This window comes from Plectrocnemia conspersa, unplaced genomic scaffold (genome assembly GCF_051122295.1).
Source record: "Plectrocnemia conspersa isolate PC_06_02 unplaced genomic scaffold, ASM5112229v1 ptg000011l, whole genome shotgun sequence".
NCBI lineage: Eukaryota > Metazoa > Arthropoda > Insecta > Trichoptera > Polycentropodidae > Plectrocnemia > Plectrocnemia conspersa.
Window position 1 is genome coordinate 28,270,127 of NW_028277175.1, and position 24,235 is coordinate 28,294,361.

General features: G+C 30.7%; 1 protein-coding gene across 5 annotated transcripts in view; it reads left to right on the forward strand.

Annotated features, from left to right (window-relative positions):
* Window positions 1–24,235, forward strand: part of Lim1 (LIM homeobox 1) — an 80,698-nt gene that overhangs the window by 35,052 nt on the left and 21,411 nt on the right. For all 5 annotated transcript variants that reach the window (XM_088196981.1, XM_088196979.1, XM_088196982.1 and 2 more), the window contains 2 exons: window positions 9,893–10,047; window positions 10,115–10,333. In XM_088196981.1, coding sequence (XP_088053107.1) covers window positions 9,893–10,047; window positions 10,115–10,333 — 374 coding nt within the window. The remainder of the gene's footprint in view (window positions 1–9,892; window positions 10,048–10,114; window positions 10,334–24,235) is intronic.

Here is a 24,235-nt window from a genome sequence, read left to right on the forward strand (position 1 = left end):
GGTGAGTTTGCTGTTTTTGATCGGTGACTCTTTGTGGTCAAGTTTGACGGGCGACGTACAACGAGTTTGATCTATTTTCTTTTCCGTTCTGTTCTTTTTTTCATGTCGTCGTTGTTCGTCTATTTGTACTCTGATAGATGGTGACCGTAAATAAATTACACGCGGGGACTACAGCAAAAAAGAAACTGAGTTTTTTATGATCAAACTTTGTTAAAGAATTTTTATACTATAAAATTAAAAACATAACAATGGTCAAAGTTGCTAGTAAACCAAGCCAACAGTTTAAATTAACGTGTGTTTCATTGAATGAATTTATTTAAAATTATTATTATTATTAAAAAAGCTCCCGGTTCGAAGCCGCCTCGAATAAAGTAAAAAAAAAACAACGTTTTCCCACTACAATGGGGGGCAACCTGTTCCCGAGGTTTTCGATTGGTCAAAACATACCACATCATCCATCGAAAGTACACATGTCATCAAAATGGCCGCCACCGTCTTGTGGAGGTCCACCATGGCCGAAATGTGGAGCGAAACGCGCTGACACATCACGAATCCTTTTTGTACGCGCCCACAACAAAAGAAACAATCTTGGCTATCGCGCACCTTCATTGTCGGTCGAATGTTTACAGCAACAAAAAATAGACAACACACACATACGTTTGATGAAAAAATATATTAAAAATAAATGTACAAATGCGGCCCTGGAGTGCTGCGAGAGTTCCTTTATAACGAGTTGCATTTAATTCAAGTATAATATTTTATATATTAATACAGTTGTTCGGCTGAAAGAACAGTAATAATTTCAAAATTAAATTAACAACATCACTTATTAATATCCACCGGGATGAAATTCGCAGAAAAATATTGTAAATAAAGTCAATCTGATGATGAGTTAAAATAAAATAATTTATGAAAATCATAAATTTTATAGTATAAACAAATAAAAATATTTTTTTTTGCAATTCTTTAGTTATTGTGAAATGATTTTTTATTGCTTTTGACGTGGATTTTTAGCTTCTGAGAAGGGATAATTGTTTTTTCTGTGCTCTCCTATTGGTCAAAATTCGGTTTAGTTGTTCTTCATTTGATTTTCACTCTTTGAAAATCGTAATATTGTGAAAAAATCGTAAATTAAATTGTAGCTTCTTATCTTTCCATATTTTGCATCCATACTTTACATAGCTTCTTATAATACCAATGTTTCCATATATTGTTTTTGTCCTTTTTTAGTGGGACCGGCGATTGAGTAGTAACCGAAATTTTCTTTCATTTTTAAACTTTTACTTTTACACTTATATAAAAAGAAAATAAAAATAATGTTTTATAATAATGCATAATGTCAATCGCTTTTTAAAATTAAAAATACCGTTAAAAAGGTGCCGGAACGCCGTTCCACCGCGTTACATGACAAAAAAGCATTAGTTAAAATTACCCAATCAATCAAATAATTAAAAAAAATTATTTGTATTAATTTATAATATAAAATATAAAATATACATAGTATGTATATAAGTTTTTACCTATTTTTTTTAGAATACAGTAAATAAATCATTTTTTTAGTAATAAGTTTATTAATAGTAAACATAATTTTGCACAATTTTTCTACAAAGCTTTTAATTAAAGATCAATTTCTTTACTTCAATTTATTTATAAAATTAGCTGAAAATCAGTTTTCACTTAAATATTTTAAGTTATTATTTACATAATTAATTTGATTTTTTTTAAATGATTTATAAAACTGATACTACTTTTTTATATTGAATAAAAAGCTTTCATTATCAATTTATTGTAATATTATACAAATAAATAACCATAGGCATATACATATTCATCTTATTTATTATAATCAAATTTAATCAGTGATTCTAAAAAATTATAATATTAAATAAATTTAATTTCCACAAAATCATAATACATTTAAGTATATGTAAATTACTCACTGATGTTGCTTTTTCATATTAGATATAGTTTATTTTTAAATTAATGCTTAGACAAAATATTTCTTAAAATTTAAAGCATTTAGGTTATTTTTCAAGCTAAAATGTACTTTATACATATTTTTAAAGCTACTTGTATCGCGGAACTATTTAAATTTAATACATGGACGCGTATATTTATAAGTACAGAAGAACCCCCAATAACACGGTAAATTGGGGACGTGCTATTTGGGTGCCCGTTACTTTATGTGTGAGCGAGCCAAAAGGAGGATATCTCAAAGCACGCGCTTGATTGGTACATACGTATTACAAAAAAGTATGAGTATTTTCTTGTTCTCCAACTACACGCACTCAAATAGCACGTCCCCAATTTACCGTGTTGTGGAGGGGGGGGGGGTATAGTGTACATTAATTATTTTTTAAAGCATTTTTCACATGGTTTTATTATTTTTAATATTAATTAAAATTATGCGTATTTTTCAGTATCAATGATAATTTTAACTTAATAAAAAATATATAGTAGCTAGAAAAAAATATTATTTTCGATTGATTTTTTCCCAAAAAATATCAATGTGTTTCATAGTTTGAAAATTCATATTATAAAGTATTGTTTTAAAGTAAAAGTATTATTAATAAATGATGAAATTTGATTAAAAGGTTTAAAAATCTGAATCTAATCGAACATATTCAAACAAAATTCTTGATGCATTTGAAATCATGTGTTAATAACTAATATTATATTTATGGTAAAACTGTTGAACATGTTTTTCATTTATATAAAATTAGCGTTTCTCAGACTGTTTATTTATTATATCAGTTTTGATTAAGCATATTTTTAAGTCACTTAAGTTTAATGATATGCATTATATGTATCTATATAGTAAATTAAAAATAAATTTAGTTTTATTTGTTGATCTATCATATTTTTCATGTTATATAATAAGTCTCTCCTCAACCCACGACTTGTTGATATTTAAAATACAATTGAAATTAAAGTAGTATATAAACACTACAGTTATAGCTCAAATAAATCTTTGTAACAATTAAATTAAAATAAATTGGACAATTTATAATTTATTATGACACCTCAAAGCACAAATTTGGTCAGCAGCTGCTTTCAACTACGTTCATTGGGTCATAAATTAAATAAAGCTACATTTTGAGAATCAATTTACATTTTTTTAAATGTAAAAATACCCTTTTTTATTGGGTATTTGCCCTAAAAATTATTTGACGGAAGCGGCCTGCTTCCAGCTGACGGAGAAGATTTTTTTGTCTTCAGATATCCTCAGATCGAATTAGCCACAGGACACGCCGCGGTGCTTGCGGCGCCCCATAAGGGGGTTCAAAACCGCCGTGTGACCAATCGATTATCCTGCGAAGCAGCTGACTACTGCTATGCCTTTAAACATTCGTAACAAATTTTATTTTATTTTTTTATATCAAAAAACATGCTTAGTGATGCGGTGAAAAATTGTCATGAATGAGCGAGCGGTCGCTGATGAATTTAAAAGGTTGAGAAAAGTCCACTTATGGGTCAACATTATCCTTTACAATCAACGCCTCAATTCTCATTAAAAATTGTGTCTTTTTCAATACAAATTAATATATATTTTTTTAATGACTTAATTATAAATAAAGTTAAAAAAATTCACTAGACAAAGTTATGATTGCTTTTATGGAATAAATCATTTGTAGAACTTTAAAAATATAGAATATGTAGAAGCAGTAAGTGCGCCACATGTTTACTTCACATTTATACTATAAAAATGTGCTACATATTTCAGATGGAACAAAAATATTGTTCTTTTTGATGAATCTGTGGAGGAAGTAAGATATTCATTTATTAACATGATCTCATCTTATCCGACAAATTATCGTTAGCTATGTCTAATGAAATTGTTCAAATCTACAATTTAACTATAACTACTATAAAATTGGTATATTTTTGTAAATTATTATTTTACAGATACATTTGAAAATGTGTGAACATATCTAAAATATGTTCATGTCAATTATCATGTTATTGACTTAGAGTTTCAGTAAGTTATGATTATTTTATTTGCTAGTTTCTGTATCAAACAATTTCTATTCAAATTAATCTTAGCTGAAGAAAATCGCACGATCTTTCAACCCTTCTTTAATGACCGACCATAAAATTAATCGATTCTCATCAACTTTTTTCGCACTCGGCGCCACTGAATTCGCCACGCCTCGATGAATAATAAATACTTTAATACGTTTGAGAAGCGCTTGACTTCTGGCGCCGCACATAGATACACACATGTACATTTTGCAAGGTCTGTGTATGTGTATGCGTCAAAAATGATATACGACTCGACTCTCGTACGATTGAATTATGACAGACAGGGTTCAAAAATTAATCACCACCGGGCTCCCCATAGACCGTGGTGTCCGATTTATTGGCGATTTGATTTCGATTTAAAAGTTTTGGGCTTATCCAGTGAAAATGTGGCTAGTGTGGAGAGATTGAGCGTCTGTTGGATTTGTATTTTTTTTCTGTTGCGTTTGGTACCTATAGCCATATAGTAACTCAAGAGATGATTAATTACCATTGTATGAAAAGGTAATGAAGTCATTTCTATGCACCGAAGCCAAGTTTTACTACGTCCGTCGAGTATTATTTTTAATCATCCATCCAATAGCTGTCAAAGTATTCCATCATTCTATCGACCTCTGGCAGGCGATTTAGAATAGCCAGGGTTGTGTCTGTAGAATGTTTCAGATAAAATAAATACTATGTTTTAGTGAGCTTTTGACTCATTTTTATATTTACTAAATTATGCATTTTATTTATTTTCAATAATATTTGTAATGAATTTTTAATTTCTGCCTTGTGATTTGTTGTTCCCCGGGAGGTTTGGACCGGTACGTATAAGAACACAGGACAGTTTTGGTTCATTTTTGAATTTATCTTATCGATCCATTTACCTTATTTTTAAAACATAAAAATGTTTTGTAACAGATAATAAGTATTGCCACAGATGCTTTTGAATACAAAAAAAAAACTGTTTTTTAAATGCTTAACCAATATAGTTACTGTTATGGTTATATTTGTTTTATTTACAAAATCATTGCCTTATATATTATATATTTTCAAAACTATTAGTATTTTAAAATTTTGTTTTGGTCCGCTAACATTTATTTAAGGCACAGTAATATTTATTCAAACATGAAATGTATAAATAAAATGGTTTATGCATTAGGAAAACATCATATTTCCCAATGGTAATAAAAAAGCAAAATTTCGATTAATTTTTGTCGATCTTTCAAAATATACGGTAGAACTATCAATTAAATTTCGCATGTAATTAATAACGCGTCACACGTGACAATAAAAATGTTATATAAAGGAGTTTGTTTGTTTTTAAATATCATAATAAATATGCTGTTATTTTTTTTATTAAATTTTAGAATTATTTTTAACGTATTTAATCTTGTGAAAAACATTTAAATGCACATAAATTAAAATTAAGTATTATATATATATTATAAAATATAAAAATATTAAATACCGTGTAAATAAATTTGTGTTTAAAAGACACAGTTTAGGGCCAAATATTAGCGGTAAAACTTTTAGGATAAGTTAGGGTTTGACGAATGAGCGTAGGAAGGCTGACGAATAGGGATAATGTTGACATACATATAAACAATGTTATTAAATCTTTACAGTAAAAAATAAATTCAACTACTATTTAAATAATTACCGCAATAAAAAATGTTATAAAAACTATTGAAAAACAAAAGAGTTTAGATGCTATTATTTTTCTTTTATTAAATTTTAGAATAATTTTAACGTATTTTATCTCTAGGAAAACATTTAAATGCACATAAATTGTAAAGTAATTTTATACTATATATTATAAAAGATAAAAATATTAAATACCGCGATCTATTTGCAATAATTAGGACTATTTATTTTTAAATAATTAAATTTTTTATATTAATCAATGTTTTAAAATCAAATATAAAATAAAATATTTTAATGATTGTTTGTTTTTGTATTTGCAATTGTAAAATTAGCAAACTGAGGGACATGTAGCAGTAAAATAATAAAAAAAATGTGTTTAAAGACATATTTTAAACAGTTAGAGGGCAAATAATAGTCGTAAAGACCTTTGGGATAAGTTAGGGTCTGATGAATGTGCGCAGGAAGGCCAAAAGATGGTGATGGAATGTTAGTTATAAAAATATACTAAAAATGTTTCAAATATCTTGATACATATATTGATATAGATTATTTTAAAACTATTTTAGTTATTATGATACTAATGACATGCTAAATAGTTAAATAAACATTTTACAGTAAATGAAAAGATTAACGTGTTTTTTGTTTGAGGTTAAAATAACGAAACGTACAAATGTATACACATTTTTTTATATAAAAAAATCCATATTTTTTTATATTGTCTATTTATAAAATAATACTTTTACCATAAAGGTGGGACAAAATGATTTATATGTTAAATTTAATTCTGATTTATTCATATTCCTTAAAAAATTATAAAACTCAACCACCCCTTTATTATATAAATAAAATGCACCATAATAGACGCTTAAAAGTAACTTGAGTGAATAAATACGCAAAAAATAATATGTTTTACGTAATGTTTGGAATACATAAAAAATTTTTTTATGTGGTGTGCCATTCAAATAAAGAAAACATAAATTTGACAATAGGTTATAATATACACTCCAACCGACAACCCTGATTTAATACCAGAAAAATTACACGTACACGTATTTTTTCACGTTCGAAATAAATATTTGAATGCCGGTCGAGGTTAAGTATGTAACGATTTTAATTTTCTTCTCTCATTGCCGTCTCTCAAACTTTTCCAACTCGCCCCTTCTGATCATAATAATATTACGTAAACAGAATGTCACGAGATTCGTGGGGTCTATTGTTTCGAAGGACATTAAAAAAAATGTCACGTGAACCAACGTGTTCACGTGATTGTATACTTTTAAAAGAAAATTATTTAATATTATAGATATGAATCTATTTTTTATGCATTGATTTATGCACTGTAAGTGACACAGCTAGTTTGATATAAAATATTAAATTTTAACACAGTCGTTTTATAGATGATCTAAAAAAACATCAATCAACGCCCAAACGGAAGACGATCGCCGTAACGCCTCGTAACAAAAACGATTAATTAACCCTGTTTAACGCCGTTAACCGGAAGATCTTCCGAGATAACTCCACGGTTAAATTTAAGCCGTATACATTATATAAAAAAATACCAGCTTTCGAAGTGCTGTTTTGTGCGCATGTTTGTTGTCGACGCGATCGGTCTTTCGCCCCATCGACTTCTTGGAGAGGGTGGGGGCGGGTTTTCCGCCTTTAGAGCCCTCGCCGCCCCCCGTTTCCGATTCAGTACTCTCCGACAGGGGTGTATTGTTAAAATAATAGTTTAATCTGGGCAACAAACACTCGGCGGGCGGTGCCGTGAGTGTGTTTGACAAACACTTGATGGAGACAAGGGCGGCCCTCGACAAAACTGTGTGACATACATATGTATATATTTATATGCATACAAACATACGTGTATTTGTATCTAGAATATAAATATTTATTATAAATAAGAGCTCTTGATATATATAGTTTTGTGTTTGCTATGACATTACACTACTTATATATAAAAGGGAAGATACATATTTTTTATGCGAATTTTCAAGAGGAAAAATATTCAACACTGATAAATATAAATTTATTGAATGAGTTGTAATACTTTATATATTAATTATATAGTATTAAAACCCCTTTAATCCATATACATTCTACATTTTAACTATTGTTTAAATGTCTTTGAAAAATCTAGAAACACAGCAACAATTACTCATTGTAGTTTGTATGCTACTGAACAGTAACTATCGATGTTTTAATTAATAAAAACTGTAAAACTTATTTGTAAAGTGATGGAGCCATAAAAAAATGCTTATTTAAAAATACCGTTTTTTTGACAATTTTTTAATGCAGTCTCTTTTTATTTTACAAATCTAATCTTCATGACTTGACAGGTTTCTCCAATGCGTCATGATGGTTATCATACAAACAATAAAAAACATGATTGCGATTTTGATATTATTTGTACTTGAAAGCTCGGTGATTTTAACTCTAGATACATGCATTGGAATTTTTTCGGCGCAAATATTTTTTAAATGTCACTCTATATTTAATTTTTTTTTATTACCAATCTGACCACTATGTCTTCACATGTTTATCCTAAGCATTATAGCCATTATACAATAAAACATTTAAAAAAAATAGTAATGCTGCAAAATGCGGTATTATTAATAATTCAAATAACTTTATTTTTAAGTAGGTTTATACAACATGAAAAGCATTTTACATGTTATATCTTTGATTTTTAATTATACTAATTAATATGTTTGTAGCATGCTCGCTTAAGTATTTTCATATTAAGTTATGTCCAAATTGATATGTTTGTTACATGCATTTTATATCTCCATAAATGATGCTATAGATATAACAAGTCTGTTTTATGGCTTATCTTTTCATCATGATGTTGAATCTTAAATCAGGTTTATAGCCCCAAGACATATACGATCTGAACCAGTAGTTCTTTTAATTAAATTTGTCAATCTTGGGGTCGTGGTCTCGATGTATATAGTTGCCCAATCCGGAAAGAATCTGCTCCACGCACGAGTCGCACTTGTTCCGCTTGCCATAACACGACCTCACCTGTCAGATGACCATTGTTCACACTTGCGTCCGAAGAAGATAAACAAAAATAGCTATAATGGCGGAAGCCAACGGCACGTTTTCTGACAGTATTCTAAAAAAAAGAGATCTATCGAACGCCGATGATCTATGTTCGAATCGTGCCCGAGGCTAAAAGGTTAGACATGTCAAAAAAAACATTTTTCTTGGTAGCTAAGAATACAAGTATTCTTAAGAGACATATTTTTTTTACAATAATATATGAAATTGACTGTCTATTGAAGCTATGTTTTCATCAAGTGCATGTCTTGTAAGTTTCTTTATAATTCTAGTGGTCCTCTACGAAATATATTTTGTAGTGTTTATGCTTATTGGTAGCTGATTTTTTGCGTCATTTCATGGTCTTTAGTGGTCTCAGAAAGTCTTGGAATAGTGGGAAAATTAATTGTATACTATAATTTGCAAAATTCTGGATTTTTGACTTCTGAGAAGGGATGCTCAAAATTTGGTTTAGATATGTTTCATTTGATTCTAACTTATTATATACTTATACGCAAAAACCAATGCTATTCCATATACCTTTATTTGTTTCAAAACTCACTTACGCTACTAAATAACATTACAAGAATATTAACTCTTTTAGTGCCAAGCGTAATTAGGCGATTTATGCTAAGAATGCCAAGTTGATTTTATAAATATATTTTAAAAAATATTTTTGAAAATTTCCATTTTTTTTGAACCACTACTTATTATAGAAACAAAATTAAATCCAGTTTATACAAGTAAATATAAAAAAACTATAGAAAAAAATTATTTCTAATTTAAAAAAAAAATACAGAACTAGAAACGGACACCCGCGTCCTAGCGGCATTCATTTTGTCGTTCGTAAGCGGACACAGGCATTCAAACGGTTAAGCCATATGAAGTTGATACTAATATTAAAGTGCTTCTTTTCAATTACTTATAAAAAAAATTACTTTGGCACATAAACGGTTAAGGAGAATCTTATAATTATATTACTTTTGTGCATATCGAAATTTAGAAAATCAAGAATATCAGCGCTAAGAAAGCGCATTGATGTATATGCTGTTTAATAGGCGTAAGATATATCGTAGAGATGGAACTTTATAGATGGTTTCTATTTAGATTATGTGTCTACTAATGAGTTATGCTAATACGATATCCCATTTCATCATTATGTATTTTATTCGCCTCATAAAATATATTTTATTGCTCTTTACAGGTGATTCGCTCTTGGGCTCTGCGTCAGAAGAAGAAGATGATGAAGAAACTGGTCCCAAAGGGCACACGACCCTCAGTCCTGGAGACATTCCTCACGCGGCCGATCTAGCTCTGAATAGTGACTCAAAAACTGGACAAGACGACTCGGAAGATCAGGTAAGCATCCGTTTTTGGAACTTGTGGATGAACCTATCAATGTTTCACTTCTACGATGTTGTTTTAGGGTTCCGTAGATGGGAATCCGGAGACGAGGGACTCTCAAGCGGAGAACAGATCACCAGACGACGGGAATGGAGGGTCTAAAAGAAGAGGTCCGAGAACTACGATCAAGGCGAAGCAGTTGGAGATCTTGAAGACGGCTTTTTCGCAAACGCCGAAACCCACGAGACACATACGAGAGCAGCTGGCGAAGGAGACGGGTCTTCCGATGAGGGTCATCCAGGTTAGTTGAACTTGTTCAGATTTTTGAGCATTCGCGACTAATTGGGCGCGCGTCGGTTTCAAAAAGGTCACCATCTGCTCTTAGTCCCTCGGTTTTTTGAGGTCTGATTGAGTCACTTTGCAGCTTATTAAATAACATTCGTCCCGACCAAATATTTGTCGGTGTGAATGCGCTGTTCGTTCCGCATTACATGCGAAATGCGATCCGCGCCGCTGGGTGGTCGAAAACATTTTTTCGAGTGACACACTGCATTTGTCATCGATCGATCGGTACAATTGATATCGTTGTATTTTGATGCGATGATATATAAACTCATGAAAAAGCATTTAAATATATTTGTATGTATTATTGAATAATAATAAAAATACATCACTACCTACTGTGGCACAACTGTTAATAATATTGCTCGCAATTCGAGTGACGCTTCTAATATCATTACTCTGTCATTCTATCTTATACATTCAATGAGATTAGCATTCATTTCGAGTAATGATAGTATGATTGATCATTCGATCTATACTAATTGGCTCACCTTTCGTCGGTTGTTCTCCCATGTCTCAGCAGCCCTCGAAAGGAATCCCGCGTCTCGTTTGCATACGGACACCATACTCGAGGTCCGTCTGAGAGGGTCTGTCTGGTCCCCCGTTGGCTTATTACGAATCTGTCGGATTCCGTGTAAACTCGTTTGTCGCAGCCATATTGCCGCCTTATTTATGGCGGTCGCGTTCGATTGGCCGTGACGGAACGCGTGTTAATTGCTGACAATCGCTGCGTGACATCGCCAAAGGACACGTGTGACAGACATGGGTAGACGCGGTGCAAAAACTGTTGACGATTCCTCGACTGCAAGGACGAAAAGTCGTTCACCGTTATGAGAATACAAAAAAATGAAAATTTGAGACAGACAGAAGTAAATATTTTCCAAAGAAACTATTGGGTGTAGTGATTTTTCTATACCATTTAAAGTAGCGTTAGATTTTGTCACTGAAGCCTTATATATTTACAATATTTTGTACAACATAAAATAAACATTTAAATATTTTAGTGTGGCGTATAAAAAATGCACAGCAAGTTATCTATTTCGGTATCAATTGCTTATTGTTGTATTGTTTATACCCACCACCATTTGACACAAACAATATTTTTTAAATAAAAATTTGATCATTGCCTTAGCAATGAAATAAATGTAGCTTTTGAGAGAACAATGATATAAGTATGTTATATTAAGGACGGAATAGCGTAGTCCGTAACGTCTCAGACTAGTAACTCTGAGGTTGCGGGTTAAAGTCCCGGCACTGGCACTCGAATTATAATTAATAATATAAATGTCAATATAGTAGTTTAAACTTTCTTGTAGGTATTCATCATGCCTGATTGGCTTATTCAGCTGGTACAGTTTTATCCATTTTAACGCATTGGGCTTATGCCTGTCAGTTTATTTATTGAAAAATAAAAATAAATGAATAAATAAATATCAAGTATCTTTGTGTATGTGTTATAGGTAAAGTGCGAATTTCTAAAATGCAATATATGCACTGTCAAATCATTTAATTTATATATGCTCTCACTTATCAGTGTTTGTCAAAGTACTCAAAATTAAATAATTGATGTATTTAATAAGTATTTTAAACCATTTATTTGAAGTAAATCTTGCTGGCAATTAAGATAATCCTCATGTTAAGTAGACTCGTTGTAGAGAGCTATTCATGGAGGTGTTTACTGTTCTGACTAACGCTCGCTCGCACCTAACTTGTCCAATGCTCGCAATTAGATTGGTTCTGTTAAGTCTTGTTCTTTGAGAACGTGACTAGCTTACGTCAGAAAGTACACACACTCACTAGTTAAAGTGTGCATTATTTAGTAAAAATATATATGAAATGTAGCATTGTAAGCTTAACTAAAATTCATAGTTATCGAAATTAAGCACTTTAACTATAACATATACTATACAAATTAATGTTATTTATTAAATAATAAATAAATATATAATATTTACGATAATACATCACTGAACTCTTCAATTCTTCCAATTGAATAAATGTGAAACTATTTAAATATTTTGACCAAAATATCGCTTACGTTTGATTTAGAACATGCTAATAAGTCGGAATACATGTTTAAAATATTTAATTACACGATCTTAGTTTTTTTTCACCATTCTTATAGTAAATGCCGAACCGTCAATGTCACAAACTTGCAATCAATTTTATGTTGCTGTTTTTTCGCTTTATAGCAGCGTACGTCGCGGCTTCCAAATTTTTATACATACATTCGCGCGTGCTAGGGCCGAGTCACAAGTCGTATATATCGCATGAAAATACGATTGTGTGTTGTTTTTGTTTCTATCTGCGCTGCAATAACGGTTATTATCAGCATGCGGAAAGTTTATTCAGAGGTCGATAATAATGTAACAAGCATGATATATTATTTAAAAAATGTAATTAAAAACATTTCAGTAATTATAAAAAAAAATTATATAGTGATACAAATTATATACATATAATAGATATAAACTTACTTACATAGAAAATATGTTTACAAAAAAATATACATATTTAAAAATCCAATTAATTACATTTAATAAAATTAAAATTTCAGGTAAAAATAATCAATTTTTAAAGTCATATATTTATAAACATCTACAAAAAAATAATAAATAATCAACTTTTTTTGCACAGAATCAAGCAATAAATTATTGGTAATACACAAATGAGGCAACGGACATTTTTCATGAATTAGGCAAATTTTTGCATTTTTCATGAATTAGGCAAATTTTTGCATTTTTCATGAATTGGGCAAATTTTTGCATTTTTCATGAATTAGGCAAATTTTTGCATTTTTCATAAATTAGGCTAACTTTTGTCCGTTTCACGAAATAATATTTTTTTTAGATTAGGTGTAACATATACAATACATTTTTTGTTGAGTTTGCAATAATAGCATCTTTATATTCATAAAATATATTAGCACTTTTAGTGAGCAGCAAATTTAAAATCTTAAAAATATTTTTTTACAAATTTTATTTGGCGTGAATCTATCTTAATAAATATTTTTCAACGTAATAATTTCTTGGCAAAAATAATTAAAAAGTGACCACTTTGAGTAGCTTTGAAAGAAAAACATTTTTTTAAATAAAAATATATTGTAAACAGTTGTGTGATATTAGACTTGAGAATTTCTGAAGTATTTTTCTGCTTGAAATAATAAATACGTCGCAAAACAAAGGTTCTCGCCTTTTTTATTTAAAAAAAGTAAAATACTACAAAATTAATATTGTTTTTAACAGTCAATTCTTTAATAGGTATGATACTAGTATATACCAAATAATACAAAAATGTTATAGAATATTGCTTTTTAATCAATAAAATAAATGATAACAAAATTAAATATCCATGTATTGAAGTTAAACTTAAACCTCATTGGACTGAACAATCATATGTTCTTAATAAAATAAAAAAGTAGTTAGCTATTTGTTTATTTTACAATCGAACTAATAACACGTAATGTAATAATCTGTATAAGTAGAACAATATTTGTATCGGTCATGCTATTATAGCAGAATCATCCGCACATAATCAATTCAATAATCCATTTGTCACACTCAAGATTGTATTATATGCTTGTGAAGTATGAAACATTAATCTAAATCATAACTTAAACAACTACAAATGTAATTTTGTTAGTTAAAAAACAGTGTAAAATATAATTTCAACAATTAATCATGAATTTATTCATTATTTCAGTATTTAAACGGTTAAAACATTGGTTATTGAATTCATATAAAAACTTATTACTCTTCCATAATATTTATTATATCCTTATACGATAATTAAAAGCAAGACTTCCTCCTTCGAGAGGAAATTGAGGCATCCATCAAGCGCAGCGTCTTCGCTGTCTAATTAATCACAGTGTTGACAAATATTTGTACATGTACGACATTCCGCCACAACGCAGGGCCGGATTTGAAAAAAATAAGCATCCTGCAATAAGGAAAGAGCTAAACTCGATTTGCGTTAAAATCGCATTAAGCTTCCACGCAACATTTCTCCCATCCTCAAAATTTATGCCGACTTTTAATTTAGATGATTTAGAGACACTCTTCTCTGTGATTTACCGACTTTTTTCTGAAACCGAAATCCATCATTGTAGCGGCGACATCTTCATTTGTAGATTTGTGTTTGAGAATCTGAAGAATTCGTTCAATTAGGTGCGAAGTATTGGGTAGCATTCTTCGGCATGTTCCAGTAGACATGTGGCTTGTAGATTCCTTTGTGTCATGCGTAAGATTCCGGTTGATGTAACGGTTGGATTTTTGTTCTTTATTGGATTATTTTTTGGGAGAAACATCACGACCACCCGGCCGAGCTCCAGAATTAATTAATGGCTCTCAATCCTCCGCAATTAGACGGCGTTCACAGCCAATCTACAATGCAGATTGGTCTCGGTCAAGAGAAGTCGTCAAGAAACGGCGATGAAGGAACGCCAATTGGCGTCAATGCGAGCGTGGCACATTTAAAAGCTAAATGGCGTCGCGAAGGTGGTCTTCATTTGTAAACTGTGGCTATTTGTGAAATGCCAGATTATTTTTTTATTTCAAAAGTGGAACTCTGTAATGATGCCACTTAATTTAGATTAGATATAGAAGAATATCTTTGTCATAACTTTGTGGATAAATAAATATAGTTAGAAAGACAGGTTGTGAATATTCAAGAAAATTTTAATTTAAGAGTTGTACATTTTGTTGAGATGGTTTTTAATGATCAGTCAGATTTGTATAACAAATTATTAAGACATTTTTTCCTAATTTATATCTAAAACCATCAATATTTATGAACTTATTTTGTTCCATAGTATTGTAACCAAAATACTTTCGATTACAAAATATCTTATGTGGACAAGGATCGCGTCCAATTACCCAGTGGCGTCGCGACGCCCACTCTTCCATGGAACATTAAACAATCAAATAAGTCGGCGTACTTCGACGACGGTGGCCGCCATTTGTCAAATTTTTTAGGTCGATTTGCCTCACAGACAACTAAAAGTCCATCGCTCATTTTAATAAAAATGCAAAACGAAAAGAAACGCATCTTAAAATATATTTAAAATAATCATTTATTGCATTTTAATGGACAAATTTTAAGTCCTTTCAAGAATATGGGATTCTATTGCTTCTTTTTATATAGTAGTACTAGATTTTTTACCAACTATGCATGGGATAGATTCATACACATTATCTATTTCTTAAAAATTTTATTCATCCTGTTATTATAAATTTGTTACTATACTTGGCTATATACAATATTTTAGTCTCTTTTCTTCATGTATTGCAGTAGCACGTAATTTGTTTTTAGCACGTCGCTGTTCAATTTTTTTTTGTGGTTTTATTAGTAATCGGTCATTAGCGCGACGCTGTTCAGCTCAATTTTCAGTTTAAAGTTGAAAATAGCATATTTTCAACTAGAATGACATGTAAAAATGTCACGTCGCTACTGTTCACCATTTAGGAGGAGTTCTTGTGATAGATAGACACATGTATTTTATCGTATATATTATAATAAATACATAGATTTATAGTATATATTATAATAAATAGATTTATCGAAAAAATATAATTTACAACAGTCTTGTTTTAAGTAACGTCAATTCTGCTTTTGATTCTTGACAATATGTTTTGCTCAAATATTTTATTTATTTAAATTTTATAATATTGTATATAAAATTATATTATAATATGAGGAATATTTTTATGATTTTTTTGTTATTATCTCTTCTTCTTCTCCCACGTTTTGGTCTTGCATATTAAAATTCTTCACTGTCTGCCCTTTGGATACTTTCTCTGGGGTTTCCACAGGGTCATTATCCTTGGGGCTCCGCTAGTTGGCATTCTCATCAGATGACCAGCCCACCGCAGTCTTTGATATTTGCAAAAGCGTTAAATGGTTTCTGGTTCTGCGAGTTCTTTTAACTTATTATTCATTTTTGTTCTGTATGTATCATCTGCTTCTTTGATTGGACCGAATTATTGTTAAAAAAATTCTTTCAAAGACTGTGATTATCTACGTTTCACTGCTATATGTAATGTTGTATTATAGTCATAAAACATTGCTGTAGATATTTTTAATATAGTTGTTTTATATATTTATTATTTCTCGGGATTTAATCTAAATAATATTTTTTGGCCCTTAAAATCGCATATTTTTTAATTTTTTTAAATTAAATTAGTTATTTCTTGGCATTTTTGTATATTTTATCTATTTTTAAATATAAGCTAATTAAGAAAGTATTGAAAACATTATTTAGTTAATAATATTATGCTTTAATTGAGCTTTTCACCATTTTATGGCATATTATTAATTCTATTGTAAAAAAATGCTTCTTCAAATATTATAAAAATTAAACAAGAACAATCTTTATTTAAAATCGCGTTCGTATTACATCTAAAAAATGAGGTTAGATATTCTTTTAACTAATTTATATTCAGTGCATCTTCTCAATTAGCAACGATCTAACACCTTGTTTCAAGATATTCTAAAAAAAGTAGTAGTTAAAAAGGTTCTGTAATAGATATTAGAGTAATAAAAAAATTTAATAAAAAATTGCTTTTACACACATTTATATACAGAGATCAGTATAATTTTTGCGGCCTTTAAAATATTGCAAATCAATAATTTATATGACCGATATGCGATACTAAAATCCTTGCCATTTAATAAAATAGTGGACTAATCTTTCTTGTAAAAGATAAGATATATGATAAGATTTACTGCAGCAAAAAAATACATTACATAAAAATATATAAAAATCAATTAATTTGTCTTTGATTCGGTGCAGTACTTTTTTTTCAGTTAAAGATTAGAGATCCTTTGTTCCAGACTGATTTTTTTATTAATATATTTGCCATATCTGTATTCTGTATGTATATATTTAAAAGTCTTTAAACAGTTTTTTGCATATGTAATTCTTCGAAAGTAATAAAGTTCACTTTCAGTTTTTCTTTGAGAAATATGAGATCCTATCTCATCAGATTCCATTTAAACATTCTTCATTTATTAATACTTGCACTGATACAATATTCTCTCATGTCTAATCCGATGACTTTTTACAATTATGAGGCTTGTGCGAAGGCCATCCAATCCTGCCTTATAAGTCATAATAATTTATAACAGAATCCAATCGTTATTTACGTTAGTATATGTGTGTGTGTGTTTCATCTCGTCTTTCTATCGCGGTGTCATTATGAGCCGGGTCCATTAGGCCCGATCGTAAATCGAGCCTCGGGGAATTGGCAATCGCATCACTGTTTTGCAACATTTGACATTTTTATACATCATAAGCGGTCGGAGTCGTAAAGCCGTCGGACGAGCGATGCCAACAACAGTGTGGCAGTCCTCCGTCGTTAAAAAGGCGAACGTCTTCTTCTTTTCTTGAAGACATTGTTTATCGTCGAAAATCTCGAAAAACGTATAAAATCTCCGCGAGAGTTTGAAGGGCGTTCTCGGCGTAAACTCCAACGAAAGACAGTTTTACGAGGCGGTGTATGTTTGCTACGGCGGAGGATCGCTGCACTGCCAGAATGTGTTTTGGCAGCGAGCTGAACAATGATACCAAGACTCAATTTGTTACGTTACTGGTTATCTTACCTAGACTTTCCCAGATACCGAGAGGGGCCAAATTCCAGGAGCACGTTCTCCTTGAGGGGGCCGACTCTGGAAAAAATCATAGCGAGAATATATTTATAAAAAAGTAAAAATCGATCTCAAATAATGAATCTGAACTTAACTTTTTAGGTATAAGTTCCTTCAGCTTTTTTATTGATACATGATATAAAGGAGCGGAACATTGCCTTCAAAAGCATCCACTGCATAGGTAGTACTTTCACAATAAACATTATTATTCAAAGAGACAGATTGTAGCTTTTTGACGCGGCTCCGTTTGTTTGTAAATTATTGTTGACTTAATTGCTTTTTGAACGTTTAAAAAATGTTAAACATGAGAGGAAATATTCAACGAATGTAAATTAGTAGCAGTAAATTCAGGTATTCGGTCTGAAAATTCGGATCGAATACCTAAGGAAGGAGCAAAAAATTTAATGCATTGAATGCACCAAAATAAATAAATAATACATTCAGTTTCATGTGATTGTTCCTAAATGAAAATATAGAAAAAACAGTCTGGAATCGATCTCGAAAGGATTTTTAAAAATATGTCATTTCAGTAAAATCATATCGGAATACATTTTCACTAGTAGATGTATAGTTTTACCAGTGAAAATATAAATTATCTGGCAGGTAATAGTAAATTATATGATTTTTATATAAATTTACAGCGAATATGTATTTTTTGATAAAGTAATATTTTCACTAGTCAAGTCCAAAAACATTTTCACCTGTAGATATCTATTTATACTAACGAAAATATAATTTAACTGATTTTTCGCTAATATACTGCTCTAAAATGTCTATGAAACTCAATTTCACAGTTGCGAAACGTCCATTCGCTGTTCAAACCCAAACCTAACCTAATGAAAGTTTTAGAACTTCCATTAGGTCAAGTCCAAAATACAAACTAAGCCAACTCATCTCTTAGAAGAAAATGAGCGGAAAAATAAGTATAGACAGACAGACGTAGCATCTCACATATTACTCCATAGTTTGTCTGCATTTCGATATTACACTATGTTTTAAAAATGTGATAGTTATCCTTACCGATATTACTAGCAACTTTTAATATAAGAGGGCTGATCAAAGTATTTTCAAACCGAATTTTGGTCAATAGGAGAGAGCAAAAACAATTATCACTTCTCAGAAGTCAAAAATTCACGTCAAAAGCAATAAAATCGGGTCGGCGACGTTGCAGTGGGAACGCTCGGTAACGAGCGTTCCCACTGCGACGTCGACGGCACGATTTTATTGCTTTTGACGTGGATTTTTGACTTCTGAGAAGAGATAATTGTTTTTTGCGCTCTCGTATTGTTCAAAATTCGGTTTAGATGTACTTTATTCGATTCACATCCGTAATATTGCGATGGCAAGATTTTATTGATTTTGATCTGAACTAGAAATTTACTATATGGCAACACTGAGCAGCAAAGAAAACACGACTAATTATCAGATAATTAGTTGCATATGAGAAGCTCTTGTTTATATTTAATTGAAAAAGCTTCATTCAGTTTATAATGTTCTTATACTTCTAAGTGCTAAAAAAAGATAATTATTTATTGTGTAGTCTATGTTTTACAGCCGTACAAGATTTGCAATTAAACACTTTCAATTGCGTCTCTAATCTGTGGTTGTTGCACAACACCTTTTTGAACATCATTAATTGCCGAGGTATATGAATTGGCAAGCTTATATATAATATATGTATGTCATAAATTTTAATTTGACCTGTTTAAATAAAGCGACAATATTAAGGGCGCAATGCTAAAAACTGTTATTTCATTCACTTCTTAATAATGTCAAAAACTGCGTAGCGCAAATTTTTTGGTTATTCTTTTGAAATAAAAAAAGTCTTTAAAGCTATTAAAACATTAATAACTCACAAAAATCTCTATTTTTGTAGCATATGCCCTAGCATACATATTCATAATAAAATGATTTAGTATTAAAAAAAAAATAGATAGGCCCCCAATAACACGATAATTTGCGGAGGTGCTATTTGTGTGCCGGTTACTTCATGTGTGAGCGAACCAAAGGGAGGATATCTCACTTCACGAGCCTGATTCGTACGTATATATTGCAAAAAAATTATAGTCCCCCAACTACACGCTTCCTAATAGCATGTTCCCAATTTACCGTGTTATTGGAGGTGTACTGTATCTTAAAATGGCTAACAATAAAATATATTGTCATTATATATTATATTTTTCATATTCAGTCAGCAATTAATGCATTACATTTAAATTTACTACATTAAAACTATTTAGAAATTATTCAAAAACACTATCTCAAATAATTAAGGATAAGTTTTAAATTAAAATCACTTAAGATTATTCAAAATAGTGCTATAAAAAATTGTTAAATTTGCTTTTCGATGCTCACAAGAAAGACTATTCTACCAAAATATGAATTAATAATGGTAACCAAAAATAAGTTTTAAAAAAATTGATTTAATTTAGATTCGGAAAACACATCCCTCAAGCATTTTTTGTAAAGTTTGGCACATAATATTTTAAATATGTTACATTTAAAACCATTAATGATTTACCAATAAATTGCAAAGAAATTAAAAGTTATTTTTTTAATTAATTTATGCAAATTTAATAATAAATATTTTAAGTGCACTTATTAGATATATTTTTCTAAATCTATGCGGATTATATTAATAATTTTAATATATCAAATTGAAACCGCAGAATGAGTTACTTCTTACTCATGCGGAATTACGTAAATAATAATAAATAAAAAAATAAAAAAAACATAAAAAGTAATGTGAACATTGGTTTATTAGATAATGAATATGTATGCACTTTCTTCACAGTGTTTTTTTAATAATGTAATGCAAAAGAAAGATGCACATTTTTTATATATTTAATGTATTAATAATCATAAAAAAATCATATTAATTTTAGCCTGTTAAGCACCGATGCCAGGCACACAAGTATGGCAATGTGCCATGGTGTGCACCAGTGCCTGGCATATTTTGTTTTGCCGTTGAGATTAAATATCATATGTACCCGATGTATAAAAATAAGTAATCTTTTTTACATTATTTATTTTAATGGTGCAGTGCATTTTTTTACAATTTTTATTAGCAGTTAAAGACAGTCGATATAATTTATAGTAAATAAAAATATAAAAATCAAATGTTCCGGATTATAGGCGCTCGTTACGGAGGGAAATTTCACAACCATGAAAAAAATCGGAAGCTTCAACCGGAACTAGTGATAAAAATCTGCGCTCGCAACTCGGAACGGAACACTTCTTCATTATTATAGACATAGACGTATCATATTTTTTTCTATATATTCATAATAATTACTATCGCTCTCTGATCGTCTTTGTACTCGATTGTTGCGCGTTAATTTACGTTATTACGCAGATTTTTTACACTTAATATACCAGATACGGATTTATCGCCATTTACGGAACATTAATATTTTAATTTAATTATACTGTAAATTGTGACATCATACTTAAAAGTTAATTATAGACTGACTTAGTTTAACTTATCATAATTTATTTAGAATATTGCTCGAGATTTTTGCATTACTCAATGGCATGACTTTTAATTTGATATTGAAATTTTAAATAATCTGACCTCACGATCTATCTGGTCGTCCTTTTTTGCCATAGATAAATTTGATATGAAGTACGGTTTTGAAAAGCTCAAGTCCATGAGATCGGACTTCATTCCTGACTGTATATTTAAGGGCTGTCAAGTTGATCTACTTGCTGCTCTCTTTCGATTTATTATAGTGCTTAAAACTTCATCGTTTCCTGATTTGTGGAGATGTATGAAAATTATCACGATCCACAAAAAGGGGATGGTGTAATAAATAATATAAATAAAATATTTAAGTCACTTCAGTATATATGTAAAATGATTAACAAGATGTAGTCTTATTTTATTTTTTAATAATTTATTATTATAGATTTTTCAACGCGATACACGTGTATAGAAGCAAAACAAACGCAGCGAGAGGTCAGGTATTGACCACATTTTTTTCTGTTCAATAATTTATATTCATAGTTATGAACGTCCATAAATCAATGTAGTAGTAACAAACGTAAAGCGTAATTCGGTTTTATATGTATGATAGTACCGTGTATACAATAATAGAAGCGAATGTCAACCCATAAATCAAAACAAGGCTCACCAAACAGATTGGGTGCTAAGGACTCGGAAATATATGCCGAATTAATATTTTTTTTGTATTATTCTCTTTCACAAATAACCTGGCTTATCAATCTGATTAATTGGGCTTACATTTGGCAAGATCTAACCTCGCCACATTTTTAAATGATTTTTTGCACATTGCTAAATATTGAGTGATGTTTTGATATGCAAATATAAACCGCAGTGTATTTTTGCGCATATAACCACGAAACTTTACGTCCATTTCGAAATTGAGCCATAAAAAACGACCGTCGCTCTTCAACGGCGATTCATACTTTTACTCGACCGTCGAGTAAAAGGCAAAACGGTCCAATAAAGTCATTGAATTAAGACTGCGTTCGCGTTAAAGTCGCTCATTCTCATCTCGATCGCATCGCGAATGACTCAATCTCCCGCAGAATGGGGTGACCATGATTATATCACATTCTCCACATCAAAAGTTGACTGTGAAATTCAATTCTTTTCATTGCAAATTTATTTCAAACTTGAGCGTTGTTAATAATACGAGTGTCCCGTTGCCTTCACGAATCTCGGTCACTACATATAAGATTCTTCTTCGGCGACAATAGATCGCAGCTGGGTGCCTTGTAGTGCAGGCGCCTCGCGGCATTCCCATCGGACGCGGATGAAAAAAAGTGACAAAATCTTTTATTAATGACAATATTATGAAGTCCAGTTCTTTTCGGCGAGGCCCCGGAGTCCCGCGGGGCCCCGGCCAGGGTCCGTTTTTACGCGCACATAAATTATCATTCACGTCGACGGCACTTGTCTCACGGCAAAGGGCGACGCCGGCGTCTTTTGTCAATGCGCAGGTATAATATAATGCGTGTATTTTATTGTTATTATATAATATATAACACAGGTATATAGTATACTATGTTTTTTTTTAGAAAAGTCTATAGAACGTTGACGTCACAATCTATCCACCTGACTACCGTTTATTCGATGGTGATAATCTTGTGTATATAATATTTATTTTATGATATATGTGGATGGATTGCTCTTGAATAATTCCTGGAACTTATTAGCGAAATACTGGTGTATTTACACCATTAAGAAACAAATGATTGTCTGAAGGTTTAAGACCCAAAAAATATTCTGGATGCAAATATGTAACAAATTCCTTTTAATTGGTCTACTATAGCGTTTTACTATTAAATGCTTCCTTCAGTTTGATTAATTGTGAGCAGTACTTAGTGGAATCGATAGTGTGCCTTATTGGCAGCAGCTCATAGTACACAATACTCTTCCAACCACATGACATTATTTGGTAGCAATTTGGTTTTTATTATGGTTCTGGCTCACACAGTTGGGCAGTCAGTAATCGTTTTTTTAATATTTTCATTTCATTAGGATTTATAGTATTTCTAGGCAAATACTTTTCAAATGACATCACTGTTTATAATTTACGTCGCTGTGGAAACGCTCAGTTATCTAGCGTTTATATTAAGATTTTTATAATATAATAATAATACGACTTACAATAAGTGAAAATTGAGCAATTAAAGATTGCAAAAAACATAAAGATTTAAATGCACCGACAGGCAAATTTTATGGCATAACTTCACGGAAAGACCTTATACATTTTTGCAATCTGCTGATTCCCACGCGGAACTGTTTCTTCTAATCTTATTAATAATATAGTTCTTAGATTACCAAAGCAAAGACAAGACAGAATTAAATATTTAAAAAAATCGATTTTTCCCAATAAAATACTTTCAACCTATTAAAAGCTTCCTAAAACAATGCATATTTTCAAACATCTGGAACGTATCCACTCTTTTTAGGCTTTCTATAGTAATATAATAAGCAAATGAAGCATGTCTAAACCAAATTTTGACCAATAGGAGAGCGCAAAAAAACAATTATCCCTTCTCAGAAGTCAAAAATCTACGTCAAAAGTAATAAAATCGTGCCGTCGCCGTCGCAGTCGCCGTTCCCACTGCAACGTTGCCGACACGATTTTATTGCTTTTGGCGTGAATTTTTGACTTCTGAGAAGTGATAATTGTTTTTGCCCTCTCCTATTGACCAAAATTCGGTTTAAAAATACTTTGATTAGCCC